Raw genomic sequence first — 14,183 nt, forward strand, 5'->3', positions numbered from 1 at the left:
TTAAATTTAAGTGTATTTCAGCTTAGTTCTATGCCAATATAATTCTATAATAAGTATAAAGTTTTAAATTAAAAATAAAGTTTTTATTGTTGTGATTTGTGTGTGTAGATAATTGAATTCAGTGGTCTGTAGTTGGTCTTTTTATATACACAAATATTCCAAATTCAAACACTTCGTATTATCTACATTATACTGTGTACATTAAATAAACAATCCCTTTATGAAATTCAACCCCAATCCTTCAGCTTGACATTTTACACCAATTCACTTGCTTTCCAATCATTGGTTTTTGTATTTATTTACCTTAAAATCTCCACTATGTACTGCAGAATGAAGCGGTACGTTTCCCTCGGCGTCGAAAAACGATATCATTTGATGCCTTGAATTGCCTCTGCTCTCAGCCCATTGCAAAAGTACTTCCATCGTTCTGGACGCTGCATTTTTTGCTGCTTCGTGAATTGGGTAATATCCATTGTGACAGGGTTGTCTATTATCAGCACCCAGGTCTCGCATCTATAACCATAGGATAGCATACATTAAACTAATTAGAAAATGTTGCACAAATAGAAAATAAGCGCCCTTTAAACTTGAACTTTTACAATAGGCAATAACTAATAATATTTATGATGATTCAATGAACAATATTATTATCATCATTTTTATTTTATAAAATCACATGCTATATATATTTATTCAAACTATTTATGATAGTTACATTACATTTTATTTTCAAGTAATAACTCATTAGATTACTTATACTTAGTTTAATAATAAAAAAAATGGACTGCACATAACAAAATATGAATTATATGCATATTGTTATAATTATAGTTATTTATTGATTGAATCGTTAAACTAAATGAATAGAAAATAATTAATTTGGTGTATGATTACGTAGTGTGAAAGTCAACAAAAAATTAATTATAATATGATACGACTATAGACAACTTGTTAATAAACTAAACAATAAAAAGGAAATAGATCTTGAGAAAACCTCGATGTTATAAAAATATTATATTAGTCAAAGGTTTTGTTGCGTAAAGGACGCTCATAAATAGTATCTGAGACAAATATTATAGTCAAACCTTTATCGGACAAATATTGCACCGTTTCATATAATATTTAGTATATTTCCACGTCAGGCACATTTTGAATATTGAACATAAGAAACTGAAACTAATGCCATAGGTTCACAAACTTATATTGATGTTATTAAAATATATTACAGTTAACAACATATGTGTATGTTTATATTTTTACCAACCACTACGAAATTTAATATAATAAATATAGCATATTGCTCACGATAAGAAATTACCTATATGACTTTCGATTCGGTATAGTATCTTCGTCAATGGAAAATTTTAATTTTGAATCTGCGAAACTTGTGACCTGAAATGTGTCTGATAAATAACTTGCGTTTAATGCACTACGGGATCAATAAGCATTTAATATTATTCATTCAGTATCTATGGATGATACATTTGTTTTTTAACACGGGGATTGTACACTAATTACAAAAGTTTTCGTATGACATTTATGCATTATCTCATATTCTCACTTGTAAATAATATCTATATCTTAAATTGTAATGATATAGCTACTACGGAAGCAACAAATGGTCAGCCATTGACACTAATATAATATTTTAGTAAACATCTATTGTCATATTATTATCTATTATGGACTTTATTCTGTTCATTTTTAATATATTCTAATTAAAATATTTGATTAAAATATGAATATGATTGATAAAAACCTCATATTAATCAATATAGCCATGCATTCGAAGATAGGTATTTATGCAATAATTTCCGAGGTACAAAACAGTGATTAAATACAACTTACAAGACAACATTATAATAGTAGCTACACGCTACACCACTAGCTGCATTTTGGTCATAATATTGTCGAATGCAAAAACGAGTTACTCACCAATATACGTGCACATTCGTCATTATCGTGTATGGCAGCCAAGTGAAGTGCTGTTCTACCATGTTTGCCACCTTGGCCGATTTCGATCCGATCTTTAAATTTGCACATTACTTGAAGAACGGCTACACGGTTTAGCTCGACTGCTAAGTGTAAAGCCGCTTGCTTTTTGTCATTTAATGCACTCGGGTCAGCACCACTTAATAAACGTATGCATTACAATGTTTTAGAAAAAATGTAATAAGACATGTGTAGTAGGTAACAATATTAGTGAATTCAAATATGGTATAACCTACATACGTCAACATAAAAGATAGGTAATGAAAAATTCAAAGACCTCTATTATTATATTATATTGTTACCACCGGATTTGCCATAACTCGAGTGTTATCAATTTTAAACATAAATGGTGTCTAGAATATATTTTTAATTTTATCTAAATATATATACCTACTACATGTATATTACCTACCTATCTAAAACAAAATACTCTTGAATTATTTTTCTTACGCCTTAATTAGATATATTTTGTAGAAAAATCAGATTAATTTAGAATTTAGAATTAGAGAATATTAAAACAATTAAAATCATACAAAAATATGACTAAGACTTTAACAAATATATAGCCATAAAAATTACGAAGTATATAAAATAGTATAAAAAATTATAACAAATAAACTCTTGAATCTTGATATTAAAGTACCAAACTGTAAACGATTTGATATCTAATATTTAGATATCAAATTATAGTAAATACTCGGAAAATTATAAATATTAAAATTTGATTCAAGTACTTTTATTAAAAACTGGCATGTAAACGACATTCTTATAAACTCTGTAAAAACCTAGATGAAATTTTTAATTGGGATTAATGGGACTCACAATTTAAATATTAGTATAATAGTATAATATACTTGATGTACCATATAATTAAATTACAAAAACATCAAAATACAACGAATAAATATTCTAAAACAGTAAGTATAAGTAACTAATTTGTGTATTTTAAAATTGAATTACCTAAAAAATAAATATACCTATTATTGTAGATTTCTAACCTAACTATAACTAACAGTTAATACATTTTCAAAATTTATATTTTGTAAGGTATACATTTTGAATAATATACGTATATAAATATATAAATAAAACTAATACTTTATTTTGGAAAACTGAAAAATAATAATAAACATGTCCTATAAGTATAATTTAGAATCTAATTTATAAGTTTAAAAGAATGATAATAATAATAATAACAAAATAGCATACAAATCAGAAAAATTATAAATAGTTATTATCTAACTTTAAAAACTAACATTATTAGAAACTTATATTAGATCATTAGTTAGCTCAAGTTTTTTAAGAACACTAAACAAATAATATAACGAGATTGAAAATAAAAGAATAAAAATCAGTTAAAAAGTCCACCATCATTATTCTCAATTAAGCGTACCTACCTTCATAATTGTAGTGACGCAAATGTTTTATTTTTAAATTTATAAGATTCCTAAAATGTATCAATTTAAAAACATGGCTCCTAACATAAGTTTTAAACTTAATACAATTGTTAATAATCTTAATTATTTTCAAGAAAAAAAGTGTTTTAGCCTTAAAATAAACACAAATAGATACTCAGTGACGTCGAGTTGTTTTTTTTCAATTTAACAAAATAAAAAAAATAAAAAACCGACAAAAATATTTAATATCCTAAAAACAATTGTTTATAGATACTCTATTTTATAAATGTAATACAAATTATTAAGTGTCAACCCTTCTCAAATAGGTGTTTTGGTATGCAAGGCATAACTTTATGTTAACGATATTCGCTATACAACATATAGTGACAAAATTGCATGTGTAATAATTCTGAGTATGGACAATCTTTGAAAACCTTGAGCTTACAAAATATATCTCTTTATATATATAATTCTACTGTACGTGTGTATGTCACTGAACTCCTTCTTTACGGCTGGACCGATTTGAATGAATTTTTTTGTATGCGTTTGGGTGATACCTTGGATGGTTTAGATTCACAAATCACAAGTTAATTATTAGTGCGCCCTTACATTGATTACTTAATTTAATTAATTTAAATCATAGATATTTATAATTGTATTTAGCTGTATATTATTGTAGATTGAAATCACCAAGCATGTTTTTTTATTTTAAAAATATTATTTTTTTGTCGTGGGAATTTCGTCAATAATATGTAATTGAAAATATCTACAGGTACTCTATAATTATTATTACTACATATCCATTCTGAAGTAAATATCTCAACAAAAGATTAAAGCGGTTTCATTCTAATTATTCTTCAATCTACGATTATTTTATTTATCAATACGATATTATATGTAAAATTAAAGTAAAAAAGAATAATACAAATTCAAATACGTAAATATGATGAACTATTTTTATTCCAAAAACAAAGATTATTGTATTCGTGATTATTTATTTCATATTTAATATTTATATGTGTAAATTGTTAACAAAATTGTTTTTATTTACAACAAACGTCTGTACTTGTTAGTGTAGTTTTAATATTCCTGTATACAAAAATACTTTCTTTGATGTATTAAGTAATGTTATTGTTCTTTCAAGTAGGTATAGTATAGGTATCTCTTCCAATTTATCGATTTACTTTTTGCGTTGAAAATACATTATAGTCGTTTGTCAAATCAGGATTTTCGATCAACATTTTATGATAATAATTAATTTGAATATATATTCCATAACTGTAGTATACGGCTTCAGTTTTACATTATTTGCCGAATGTCTTTAGAATTTAAACCTATAACTATTGACAAATTCATTGCCTGAGCTATATATAGTGTAGGGAAACTAATCTATATAACTGTGTACGTACCTCATTTTAATTTTAAAGATAGAGAATCCGAGAGCTCCCTAAAGCCTATTTCATAATATGTAACTACCTATATTAAACAAATTATGTATGTACATTTATTTTTATTGAAGGCAGATATTATTAGAGTTTTAATATTTTTGATTAATTTAAATTACATATAAGCAATTTACAAATTATTCTCCGGTGAATAAACAATAAACTATTCGTTTTTAATACAGATTCAACATTTAAAAATATTATTATGTCTACTATTTATAATTTAAAAATATTACTTACTTTTGAAACAAATATTCCACTGCATCCAGTGAATTGTGTTCAATTGCTATGTGCAATGGAGTGTTTCCAAAAGAATCTTTTAAGTTCAAATCTATTGAAAAAATTTAATATTAAATAATACACACTTCGATCTTATTAATGTTTTATTAGTAAGTTTTAAAACACGGATTTATTATTTAGAATAATCAATCACCAATTACAAGCTACTGTTTCTTGGATTGCAATTTTTTACAACGAAATAAAAAGACAATTTTATAAAATATCAAAACAAGAAACGACACAAATATAATATTATATTTTATGATGGTTATGGCATCTGGATAAAAATATCTACCTAGTCTATTACTGGGACGTACGTAGAAATATCTGGTTGACACTGAATATATGAAAAATACACAAATATTTTTTTGATAAATATAATATTTCACTGACATTCGATTGAAATGGGTAGATTTACATTATTTTTATAAAATTATTATGATCAAAATCTAAAACAAAACTAGCATGTGATTTTTTTTTTATTACAAGTATTCTATTCGTCTTATGGCTATTGTACTCACAGATATTTCGATAAATTATTCAATTGTGTATAATAAAATATTAAATAAAAAATAATAATATTGTACTTCAAATGTGGATAATAATAATTAATTTAACTTGAAATATACATATATTACGTATATATATTCTTTTAATATGTAAATATAATTTAATTATAAATAACTAGTATAATTGGGTAAAATTACTAGCCATATTTATAGGTGTTCCTTAATTTTAAAATATTATAAGACGATTTCAATAAATCAATTTTTTTAATTTTTTTTATCTAATTTATTTTGTATGTTTTCTATTAAATAAAATACATAATATAAAATTATTATATTTATTGTATATACCAATGATTTGAAATTTTAATTTAATTAATGTACATTTAGTGTATAGGTATTTTAAAACATTAAAATATTTAAATTAATTTTTGAACAATAAATAAAAAAATTTACATTTTTGCTTGAAATTTTTAGTATGAATATTGATAAAATTGAACTGAATAATGTACATGAAAAATATAGATAAAATCATATAAATAAACTATGGTAAAAATATAATGTGACGGATGATTGAACGAATTCAACATTGTGATGGTTGAAAGAATCATATTGGTTGAGAGTACATCTTATATAGGAATAAAAAAAATCGATTTTGAAGTTACAATACTCCGTTTTCAAATGAAAAATATATGCTAAAGACCTATGAAAAGTAGAGCAATTTATTGTACAAGTTATTAGCGGTAGCTGATATTAAATATATTTCACACATAAAAATGTCACAGATGATTATATGTTATTTAAATTATTAATCATAATTCATGACTATTAGTTTTTTAGTGTAAGTATTAAATGTATTTTAATTTAAATACTTTAAACTTCCAAAAAAAAACAAAATATTTGAACAACTATTCTGCTTTCTATTGGTCTTTGAATCGTGTTTATCAGTTTAATATAGCCAACAAAGTATTTTATACTTTTATTTTATTTTTTATACGAAAGTATATTTTTGAAAAAATTCTATGATAACAGAACAACAAGAAATCTACCTATCTTACTGATATGAAACTATTTGCATATTTTAAGTTCTTAGTTTTAAAAATATGCCCAGTATTGACCTTAAAAATCACTAAAGCCGTATAATGTAATAATAATAAATTATTAACTACTCATATTTTTTTTCTATACTCTATTTCATAACATTATATCTGTCAGTCAAATACACAAAGAATCAAATTTATCTACCACAAGACCAAAATTGTGCGAATTATTCATCAATTCATATAATAGTTATAACAACCTATTTTATCAAATAAAATTCAAAGATATTGTGTTTATAACAAATAAAATGATATTTTATTTAAAATGTATAAATATAAATATGATTATATAATAGACAGTAATGTATTATATTCTATTGGTTGCGGTTTTAGGTAAAATTATATGATGTGGGTCATTCTCTCATAGCAAATTCTATAGATATTTCGTATTAGTATAATTTTTACCTCCACCGTGGTTACGAATAAATTGTAATATATTTAATTTATTTCTGGCAGCTGCTTGATGTACGGCTGCTCGACCTTTTGAATCTCTCACATCAAGACGAGCTGGTTCTGCTATAAAAAGACGGTTGAAATCATCTAAGTTGCCACTTTCGGCAGCCTGAAAACATATTTTCAAAATTTTAATTATTATTCACTTACATAATTATTCAAATAATATTCATTGCAATTACATTACCGCAAAAAATGTTTTCCTAATTTTTTTAAACATAGTTATAATTTCAAAACTTTAATAACTATCACACTCTTACACAGAACTGTACATAACAATATATTTTATAACTATGAAACAAATATGGACGACTTGAAATAATTCCATACATATTAACAATTTATTTTGTTTAAAATACAATCTAATTAAATTCCCTATTTTTATAGATTTAGTAACTTGACTTTAGAATATACTTGAATAATATATTTCTGATTTCTTCACTTATTGCACCAACTTATTTGGAATGTAATATTAAAATTTAATAAAAATATCATTTCAAACTTATTAAAATATATTTTTATGTTACATCTTTGAAAAATAAAATGTTGAATATAATCCGACGATCAAATTTTTTTATTTTGTCGAAAATAACTATTGCACAATAAAAAAGAATTAAGAAAAAATTCAATTTAATAAAATATTACAAAAGTTACATACACGATATAACATAGTATTTTATACAATCAATACTGATTAAGGTAAATATATACATACAAAATAATAGTCAATTTATGAGTATGAACTATATACACTATACAATGTTAAAGCCTTAAAGATAAAAATAAAAATAAATTCTTGCTTGACAGATAAAGAAAACTACCCACTGGTGAAATTGCTGATGGAAAATTAAGTTCTAAACTCACCTCTTTCGTTGTAAATCCTCAAGACGTTAAATTAATATTAATTACATAGTATAAGGTCGCCATGGTCATTCTACTACTTTAATATTTTATAGAAAAACATTTCTACGGTGTCATGCGAACTCGGAACTACACGTTTTATTACGTAATTTTATACTTAATGCTTAAATGTTCTATTCCTAGATTAGGAATAGTATGTTCTTTGATACGCTTCAAAATTTGATCTAAAATTAAATATTTAAAAAAAAAGATAAATAAATAAATAACATATATATATATAAATACCAATAAAAGGTAAAAAACAAAATAAAATTGCAAATCAATGATTTGTCGAACAAGTCAAGGTTCATAATTTATTATAAAATATGTATTGTGTAACTATTATATTAACTACTATTTTTCCAGCTAACCATGATAGCAGTACTATAGAGTTGCCGTTTTTAGTATGTTTATAAAAAATAATTTTAAAAAGCAATACATTCGATATATGAATTTCTAAAAGTACACTATGTCCTAATATGCACTATTTTTATTTTATTTTATAGGAAATAAGATGTTTTACTTACTCTTTAGTAATAATACAAAGTTTTAAAATAACATGCTATTAATTATATTCCAGTATGACAACTTGTTTTTAAATCAAATGAAAACCAATGATAATACATATATTAGGTTAAGGTAACCACAATTAATGTAAAAGAACAGTAATCAATAAAAAAATATTTTAGTTATACTATATTTTTTAGTATTTATTTTTAAGTAACTTTGAATTGAATACAAATATAATCAATAAAAATATGTTGACACAAATTATTTTTATCATAATACTCATTGGTTTTTTATTTTTATTTTTTTATTCTAGTTTTATGCAATATTTTAAAATATCTTAAAGAGTACAAACAAATCAAATATAATTTGTTTTGTATGACAATCAACTAAAAAAATAAAAAAGTATTTCATCGAAGCACATTCTACATACTTATCCAGCATCGTCACAGTAATATTATCAAGTGTTTCGCATATAATTGTTTAATTCTGTTTATTCATGAACGCATGACATATTTAACAATGTTTACTTTCGTAATTTTATTTATTTTGTTTGTTATTTTTTGTTTTAATATTACCAAATATTCTACAACTTTTAAAACTCCGTTAATATATATATTTACAATTTCAAATGTATGATATAATTTATCTACTCGTATATCTACAGATACATTATAGGTAGGTATATTTAAATTATTAAAAATTTATAATTTAAGTCTATGAATAACACAAACTATTTTAACCTTAAAAAACTCGTACTTCAAATTAAATTTTTTTATTTTATGACCATTTTCAAATAGTAATTCATTTAGCTATGACTAATTAATTTATATTTTCACAACAAGTATAATGTAAATATACCTACAATCAAAATAATGAAGCCTAATATAAATCGTTAGTATTAAACATTAGTATAATTATGTATAATGTAAGAACCCTACTTAGACAGTATCACTAACATCTAGGTATATCTCATATTTATCATATTAAATAATTTATCAAGTATTTAACATTTAACTATCTTGAGTATAGGATTTTTTGCAATAATAATTTTAGAAAAAAATCTTTTTTTTATATTTTTATTAAAATTTGATAGTATTAATACAAATATTTCTAGAACACTAGGCATATTTAATAATTGATATTAAAATTTCAATAATAGCCATAAATTATTGTTCCCATTTATTTGCAAATTGTATTCCTCATCAATTATGTAAATTTTATTTCTCAATGAATCACCCTAAATTATATATTTATAGATTTATAATAATAATATAATGTAACTGTAACCTATATAATATAATATATACACAAATATATCTGTTATAAATATGCTTTCCACGAAATATTTCCGTAAACTAATAAATAATAATATATGTTAGCTCAGAAACCTTATGAAGGGTGACTTGAGTAGATACCTCCGTAATATCTTGGTAGTAACATCGCTTCTCAAATCCAAAATAAGGTTGTTATAATGTCACATGGATCACAACTTAGGTTTGCAAGACTAATAGAATAAATGTGATGTAGATACACATACTAAATATCACAAATAAATCGTGTTTATAAAAAAAAAAAAAAAACGATTGGAATCGATATTAAAGGAACATTACTTCAGATAAAAAAAAATTTAAAAATAATCATATAATACCTTTTTAATGATCGCAAATTATTACAGATATTTATCATTTATCAATAAATTAAAGCATTATATTTTTCTATTATCAATCACTGTGAAATTTTTACTATGATAAATAATACATGTAAAATCGATCAATATATGTACATACTTAAAGAAAAATACAAAATTAAAATACATTGTAATATAACTATCATTTTATAAACAGATGTTGTTTTATCGTAAATTGTCTTGTTAAAATACAATACGAATTTAATACATAAATACTTTTTAGTAGCCGATTGTAAGAACACATGAATACCTATAATAAGAAACATTTTTATTATCACGTCTCGTGAAAATATCAAATATCAAATTTATTCTAAGATAAAAGATGCATCTTAAAAATAACTTTATGTCTTAGAAATTATTTATTAACCAAAACGAAGAAAAAATTAAATATAGATATCTATGAATTGAATTTTTTAAATCAATAAAAAAATTGTTTATTATCTAAATCTAATTTAAACTCGTGAGCTATGACAATACAACATGTCTAAAAGAGACATAGAAAGTAACTATGTATTTAATAAAAACAAAATATAAACTATGTAAAAAATGTAATTTTAACACTAACTCAATTACCCAGCTACTAAGGCTTAATAAAAAAAAAACTATGTAAATAGTTATGACTTATGAATTTATAAGGTTTAACATTTTATCTGTATATTACGCGTAAAGAAAGTGAGAAATACTTTTCTAATTATACGTCTATATCGTATCACAATATATTATTTTTACAACTTAAATTCTGATTAATTCAACCGACCCTTTTTATTATTTATAATTAGATTTGGTTTTTAGGAAGTCATTCTAGTATACTAAACAATTTCAGTGGGTTCAGTTTAAAGTTGTACATCAATGGATTAATAGCAATTAACAATATACCTATATACATGAACAATATTAAGCAATGTAAATATAAAATAGTTATCAAAGTTTTAAAATGCTTAATTAAAAATAAAGCATCTTTTATTTACCATCTCTAAAATTATTTGAAAATATATTTAACACTATCATAGAAATTATGAAGTACAATAAAGCCTCATTTTATTTTTCAAAGTATTAATAATTATATTAATTTAATTTGCCTTACCGCTCTTTTAAAATGAATATTATAAAGTACACGAATGTTAGAATAAATTCAACATTTTTCGTATGATTTTACATTTAATATCAACGAATATCAATTGTAATATTGTATTTAAAATAAAATAAGTAATGAATTATAATAAAGAATAACTATTAATTATCTTATACTTCAGAGTTCAAATTTCCAATAGATTTTTTTCACACCGTTCCTTTCATACCTAAGGGTTGTTCTACAAGTAATGAATAAGTTAATATATATTATTGATAAATAAATATATAATGTTAACAAAAGTATAACTACACATATATTGTATAATTTATAATACAATTAAAAAACCATGTATTTTTATTTCATATTTCATAAAATACAAACAAAATTTTAACTCAAAATATATGGCTACAATACGATACATTTAAAAAGATAATTTAAACGTTTTAAACCAACGTTCATAATATCATAAACAATAAAAATATTTTCAATTTTTTATGTTGTTTATAATTCTCTATATCTCGTACCTACTAATTTAATTATATACTTAAAAGTTTTCACTATGTTAAAATTTCATCGAAATTCAATTTTAAGGGGTTTTAAATAGGCAATTTTAATACAATCCGATAAAAAAATTCAAATTTGTATAAATAGTGAAGAATTTCATCTGAAGCATTTACTCAATAATTATGTATAGCTATAAATATAATGCAATAAATATTTCAAGAATTATCAAATGTCTACAAAATAATGTATATACCAGCTAATATAGAAAAATTAAAAACAATTACAACACAATCATATAATAATATCATACAATATATTATGATCAATAAATTTATTTTTTATTTTCAAATGATACACATATTTTGGTTATTTTATTAAAAATATGTAAAAATTGTTTTAATAATATTTAAAGATTAATGATTTAAAATTGAATGTGTTAATACATGAAAAGTACTTACATAAAGCGTAAGATATTTAATACTCAATTAAAAGAGACACTTTATGAGTATTATATTTTAATCGATATTTTTATTAATACTTAAAGATTGATTAATAAAAAAAAGGAACTTAAACACTAATGAAATAGATACTAAAATAATTTCGGGATTTTATACATTATAATATGAATTAAATGTGTTTCTTATTCTTACCTTAATAAGATCTTCTGAAGATAATTTTTGAATTGCTTGGCAACCATAGAATACTTTATGCCAATGCCTTATGACCTCCAAAGGTGATGAAGACATCTTATCAATACAGACGTTGAATAGTTTTATGAAAAAAGCCAACACTAATCCAAAAATTATACGAGTATAACACATAAAATGAGAAACTTCCAACCAAATGAACCAATATCCAATTAGCAGAGATCGTAATTATATTATAATATATGTTTATTCAATAAATGGAATGTATATGGATAATTTAATTTTTAATGGTATAAAACATTTATTTCCATTTCGAAATAACTTATCAATAAATAAAATTTAAAAATATTTAAGACAAATTGTTCATGAAGTAATAATCAAAATTATACATAATTTTAAAAATATATTTGTTCAATATTATATATTTATAGTTTGTTTTTCATTTAAAACTTAATATGATAACATTTAACAAAATAATATTTGTCTACACTTAATAAAAAAATGTATGTAAACTTACGATTGAAAAATTTTAAATTCAAATATTATATAAACTACCCGGAGAATAAAATTCAAAACGTCTCTTATCAATTTAATATTCCTGTCGATATTTTCAAATGGATAACATTTCAACCAAACGTAAATTATGCGAGACTGTACTTGTATGGATGCATCTAAGGACTGAAACGTCGAACACGAGAAGGGGTGTATAATATACGCCACGGTTGCTGTAACGACCTCTAGATGTGAATGTATGATTATAGGTTAAAAAGGATTCTTTGTGACTCGAAGTAAAATAATAAGTAAAATAAAATAACATTAGTTTAAGCCTAAGTATACCATATTATTAATATTAAACAATATTTTTGCTGAGTACCTAGTGCTACTGCAAGACGTTTCCTTCTATCAACTCGCAATATGTATAATCCCCCACTAAATTTATCTATTTTTTTACTTTTAATATTTTAAATTCTCTTATTTATTTATTCATATATTAAATAAAACCAAACAATACTTTACAAATTCCCTATCAATATTACTATACAAAATTATGTTAAATAAAATATTGTTAAACTTAATTGTGTTTTATTACTTACATGTGCTCATACACTCTTAGAATTGTACTAAACCTAATTCGTGTTCATTTCTTACTATATGATAATGAAAAAAAAATATTCGATGAATTTAATTATATTTGTATCTAGAAATGATACATTACTAAAAAATTTGATTGGATTTCCACAAAAATACAAAAACTGAATACCATTAACTTGATTATACTAATCCATTATTTGCTCTCTCTCACTCTCTCTCTTTCTCTCTCTGTTAATTTTTCAATGAATCTATTATAGTTTTTTAATAAAATAAGGTAAATCATAAGGATTGTAACTTTGACAAATCAAAAAAAAAATAATTATTAAATTATGTAAAAAATACAGTCAAGAGGAGACAAAAAACATTTGAATAATCATGTCTAACTTAAAAACCAAATTTAATCTTCATCACAGTACTTAATCGATTAAACAATCCAAAAATGTGATTTAAATCGCTATAAAATAATTTTTTAACCGTAATTATAATTTTATAGATTTGTTTCATTGTACATTTGTACCAAAATAAACGTTCGAGTACTCATACAAAAATAAAAAAATAATCTATTTACTCTTAGCAATGAAAATTTTAGAATATATTCT

General features: G+C 23.0%; 1 protein-coding gene across 3 annotated transcripts in view; it reads right to left on the bottom strand.

The window, feature by feature from the left end:
• Positions 1-14,183, bottom strand: part of LOC113551347 (transient receptor potential cation channel subfamily A member 1) — a 40,971-nt gene that overhangs the window by 9,079 nt on the left and 17,709 nt on the right. For 2 of the 3 annotated variants that reach the window (XM_026953542.1, XM_026953541.1), the window contains exons 4-7: positions 7,125-7,281; positions 5,075-5,165; positions 1,936-2,131; positions 304-513 (exon numbers count right to left, since the gene is read on the bottom strand). In XM_026953542.1, coding sequence (XP_026809343.1) covers positions 304-513; positions 1,936-2,131; positions 5,075-5,165; positions 7,125-7,281 — 654 coding nt within the window. Of the gene's footprint in view, positions 1-303; positions 514-1,935; positions 2,132-5,074; positions 5,166-7,124; positions 7,282-7,359; positions 7,400-14,183 lie in introns of those variants that run through there. The other variant, XM_026953543.1, reaches the window with a different exon arrangement.

This window comes from Rhopalosiphum maidis, chromosome 2 (assembly GCF_003676215.2).
Source record: "Rhopalosiphum maidis isolate BTI-1 chromosome 2, ASM367621v3, whole genome shotgun sequence".
Classification (NCBI taxonomy): Eukaryota; Metazoa; Arthropoda; class Insecta; order Hemiptera; family Aphididae; genus Rhopalosiphum; species Rhopalosiphum maidis.